The sequence below is a fragment of the Arachis stenosperma genome, chromosome 7 (genome assembly GCF_014773155.1).
Source record: "Arachis stenosperma cultivar V10309 chromosome 7, arast.V10309.gnm1.PFL2, whole genome shotgun sequence".
Taxonomy (NCBI): Eukaryota; Viridiplantae; Streptophyta; class Magnoliopsida; order Fabales; family Fabaceae; genus Arachis; species Arachis stenosperma.
This window is the reverse complement of record NC_080383.1, coordinates 26,641,438-26,646,507: the sequence shown is the minus strand read 5'-3', so window position 1 is coordinate 26,646,507 and position 5,070 is coordinate 26,641,438. Positions and strand designations below refer to the sequence as shown.

Sequence of the window (5,070 nt, the reverse complement as noted above, 5' to 3'; positions counted from 1 at the left end):
TAAATTTTCTCTGATAAATGGTTTATTTATATTACTTCTAATAACTTTTTAAAAATGATGCCTTAATAATTATTGACTAAAGAAAGATGATTTTTTTTAGGAGAAATTTTATTTAGAGGTTATATATAATCATCCCTTTTAACTTCTTGTCCATCTTCACTTATGGTTTGGTTTGGGAGTATAATAATGGGAACGTGAAATAAAAGAAACGTATCTCTCAACTCTTTTTACTAAAAAAAAAAGGTACTTAATTAAATTACCTTAAAATAAATAATATTATGAGCCGTGTTTGTTATTTACGATAACAATTACTAAGCAACAAACGGCAGGACTCCTGCATAGTTTTCATCAAGGTATCTGCCAAGCCAAGACAAATTTGAGTACCTCTGTAAACTAAGGAGTTTACATCAAAAAAAATTTTAACTCTTAAATTCTTAACTGCGACAAATCACAAAGTTAATTAACAAGAACTATATGAGGTACATGGTCGATCTTTCTTAAACTTACTATTGTTTTTAATTTCTCAATAAAATGTTGTTGAATTAAACAAAGTTATGTACGTATTTAAAATCTTAATAAGAATAATATTTTAATAGTTATCAAAAGGATCATTAGAGGGAAATTGCGGTAGTTCAGAAGTTGTGAAAGGTGCATATTCTATAATGTTCCCATGATGATTATGTATAATTACTATCCGGCTAGAGTTAAGCTACACAACCATGTCAAGAATAAGAATATTCCATATTTTAGTTAGATATTTTAGGTTTTAATAAATTTTAATTACTAAATCAATTCTCAAACTTTTGTTCTATTAGCGAAACAAATCAGTCCCATATCATATTGTTCTTTTATATAAAGAGATCGATATGAGAATTTCAATTTTCTTCAAAAAATATTATGTCGTTTATTAAATTCATGGGTGTATGTATTTTTACCCAATAAAAACAAATGCCAATAATAAAAATTATTAATGTATTTCTGCCCAATTTTTATATAAGTCAAATTTATTTGATTTAATATTAATACTTCTTAAAATTAATGTTTTTTAAATTGTTTTTCACGGTATGTATCTTTTCACTTCACAATTTTATTTTGGCTACAATTTTTAACCTTTCATATACTCATCAAATTATATATAATTTTGTTGTTTAATGCATTGGTTATTTTCATATTTTTAAAAATTAATTTCACTATTCTAATATAAAATTTCACAACCTAATTGTTTATCGAAAATTTTTTCATAATGACAAAAAAGTAAAATTTTCATTGATAAAAAAACTACACAAAGATTAAGTAAAAATAAAGATAGAAATTAAATATATTTTGTATCTAATATATTAATAATTATTTTTTCAAATACATAATTTAATTAAAAATATCAATATATAATCCATACAAAGTGGGTGCTATATAGATTATATATTGATATTTTTAATTAAATTGTGTATTTAAAAAAATAATTGTTAATATATTAGATACAATAAAATATATTTAATTTTTTTATTTTTATGTATTTGGTAAAAAATTTTGAATTCTTATTTTATGTTTGATAAATAAAAAAGATAATATATTTGTGTTTGTAATTTTTAAAAGATAAAATTTTTTTAAAGATGATTCATGCTTATCGAAATTAAAAAAAAAATGATATTATAACATCATATATTAATTAGTTCCAAATTTAACTTTTACATACACTTATATCTATTATGGTCTTTTTATATTTTAAAAGTTATTTTACATAATTGTGGTGTTTGAACTTAGCAAAAAATAATTTTGGATTGATTTTATCAAATACTGATGATACTATAACTTTTAAAAATTTATTTTTTAAAAAATAATTTTTATAAATACTTTTAAAAGACCAAACTAATTCATTCATGACAATAACCCTATATTATTAATGCACTAATATGTGTTCATCTCTGAGATAAAATCATACTAAGTACATATAATTATAATTTTTGTTTTAATTAATTTAATTAAAATATAAAAATTTAATTTTTAAATACTCAATATTAACTAATTTTTTGTTGTAAAATTATTTTTTAATTTATATATTTGAAAAGTATAGAATTTAGAATATAAAATTTTAAATTTTGTTTCGGATCAACTTTTGGGTCCCCAAACGACTCACCACGACCCAAAATCTCGGCTCCAGGCTCAAATTGTGGCCCAAGCCGGCCAAAGAAATTGCAAATCTCTAACTAATATTCAAAATTCAAATATCTCTCTTATTTTAACCAACCAAATAAGATAAGATAGCACCGCCAACTATATAAGGGGAGTCAAGGGCTCCCTTAGATACGTTACACGTTTCTATCCCACACCTATACCTCCAAGATCCATTCTGACTTGAGCGTTGAAGTGTCTTTGCAGGTACCACCCTCGCCACTCCAGAAATCTAGTCCCGTCACTACCTTGGCTAGCGAGTTCCCGATCTATCTCACAACCCGTACTAGTGACATCTTATACATTGGTGCCGTCTATGGGGACTTGTCAAGTCTCAATGGCATGACAGAAGAATTTGAGGAGCAATCCTCCAACCATGATCCACCAAACTCAACTCCCGAACCTCAGAACGGTGCTGGCCTACCAACCCATGGAAGGATAACTAGCGTCGTGTAGGTCCAATTAACTGACGCACAGCAGCCTCCGGAGAACGGTTGCCGATCCGGTGAGCCCAGAGTCGTCGACGACCTGGGAGAAAAGCGCTCCAAATAATCCAAGAACTCTACGAGAGGGTACAGGTCCTGGAAGGTCGGGTCGCTTCCAAAGAGCGATACCAGCCAAAATACGCGAGCTAGGCCACCTCCAAGAGTCACTCCCGACAAGATGCCAAGAACGAGAAATCACCCACCAGATACCACGGCAAACGTCAGGCCCTCAGCGCTTCCTAGGAGCTCGACCGCCAAAACAGCAACGACAAAAGGAGGCATCGAAGAGATTCTAAGCGCAGAAGGAACGAACACATGATAATGGGAGCTTCTGTAACAGGCCAGACCACCTGCTAGTACGATATTGTCCGCTTTGGCACACAAGGCCTCACAGTTTTGCCTTTGACAATAGCGATGATAGCCAAAGCCCCCCATACTCACTTGTCAAAATGTGTCATGCTAGGGAGAGGTATCCACACCCTTATAAAGCATGCTTTGTTCCCCTCTCCAATCGATGTGGGACCTTACAATCCACCCCCCTAAGGGAGCCCAGTGCCCTCGCTAGCACATCGATCCGGGCTCCGCCTCTGATACCATCTGTAATAGCCCAGACCACCCACTAGCACGATATTGTCTGCTTTGGCGCACAAGGCCTCACGGTTTTGCCTTTGACAATAGGGATAATAGCCAAAGCCCCCGCACTCACTCATCAAAACGCATCATGCTAGGGAGAGGTATCCACACCCTTATAAGGCATGCTTCGTTCTCCTCTCCAACCGATGTGGGACCTTACAATCCACCCCTCTACGTCATAATTTATGGCAGCAGGGGCCTGCGTTCGCACGGTCCCTCGATATTGTTAGGTCCCACATTGGTTGGAGAGGGGAACAAAAGCATGCCTTATAAGGGTGTGGATACCTCTCCCTAGCATGACGCATTTTGGCGAGTGAGTGTAGGGGACTTCGGCTATCATCCCTATCGTCAAAGGCAAAACCGGGAGGCCTTGTGTGTCAAAGCGGACAATATCGTGCTAGCGGGTGGTCTGGGCTGTTACAGATGGTATCAGAGCCGAAGTCCGGATCGATGTGCCAGCGAGGGCACTGGGCTCCATTAAGGGGTGGATTGCAAGGTCCCACATTGGTTGGAGAGGGGAATGAAGCATGCCTTATAAGGGTGTGGATACCTCTCCCTAACATGACGCGTTTTGACGAGTGAGTGTGGGGGGATTCGGCTATCATCCCTATCATTAAAGGCGAAATCGTGAGGCCTTGTGTGCCAAAACGGACAATATCGTGCTAGCAGGTGATCTGGGCTGTTACAGCTTCCCCCTTTACCAAAAAAATTTTGAGACCCAATCTACTGAAAGGTTTCAACAAGCCAACCGACATGAAATATGATGGGACAAAGGACCCACAGGAGTACTTAACAGCCTTTGAGGCTAAGATGAATTTAGAAGGAGCTACCGACACTGTACAGTGCAGGGCCTTCCCCGTAATCCTATCTAGCCCCACCATCAAATGGTTCAACGTCCTCCCAAATAGATCTATAGCTAGTTTCGACGACGTCTCCAGAAAGTTCATGGCACAATTTCCCACCTGGATTTCAAAGACAAAACACCCAATCAGCCTGCTTGGAGTCATGCAATGGCAAGACAAGCCCACGAGAAAGTACCTCGACACATTTAACGACGAGTGCCTAACAATCGACAGGCTCATAAATTTCGTGGCCAACCTCTATTTGACAAACGGGCTTATGAATGAAGACTTCAGTAAGCACCTCACAACCAAAATAGTCTAAATCATGCATGAAATCCAGAATGTCGCAAGGAAATACATAAACAACGAGGAGGTAAGCCAAGTCATGGCAGCCAATAAACAGCAGCACGGCAACACGGTACCTCGAGGTAACCTGCCGCCTAAAAAAAATTGGGTCGTAAAGCAAATGTATAAACGCCGAATAGATGGCTTACAAACTTATGATATAAAATCAAAACAGAAACAAACTACTTCAGGTCTACGATCTGACCATCTTTTACGGTCTGAAAAGCTCCCAGCACGAACATGTCTACATCCGGAGCCAAAATATGGACTTGGGCATTTAAAGCCTCTTCGATAGCTGTGATGGCCACTCGGGCATCAGCCGAAAGACCAACATTCCACTTCTTCAAACTCCCAACCTCAGCCTTTGCAACATCTGCCTTAGAACGGGAAACAACAGTAGCGTTAGCAACATCAGCAGCCAGCTTCTGAGTCCTAGCCACCTGAATTGACAGCTTGGTCTCTAGCTCTGACAATCTCAGGATCTCAGCATCTGCATCCTCGGTTTCCTTTTCCCTGGCAACCTCAGCCACCTCCAAATGTCCCTTCAGAATCCCCAAATTCGTCTAAGCCTGCCGAAGCTTCCCATCTAGACGAAA

The 5,070-nt window shown here is 37.2% G+C and overlaps 1 protein-coding gene across 1 annotated transcript; it reads left to right on the top strand.

The window, feature by feature from the left end:
- The first annotated feature begins 4,040 nt into the window (after positions 1–4,040).
- LOC130939608 (uncharacterized) lies at positions 4,041–4,451 on the top strand. The gene has a single exon (XM_057867701.1). It carries the CDS (start codon positions 4,041–4,043, stop codon positions 4,449–4,451), a length of 411 nt encoding a protein of 136 aa, XP_057723684.1.
- The last annotated feature ends 619 nt before the right edge of the window (positions 4,452–5,070 follow it).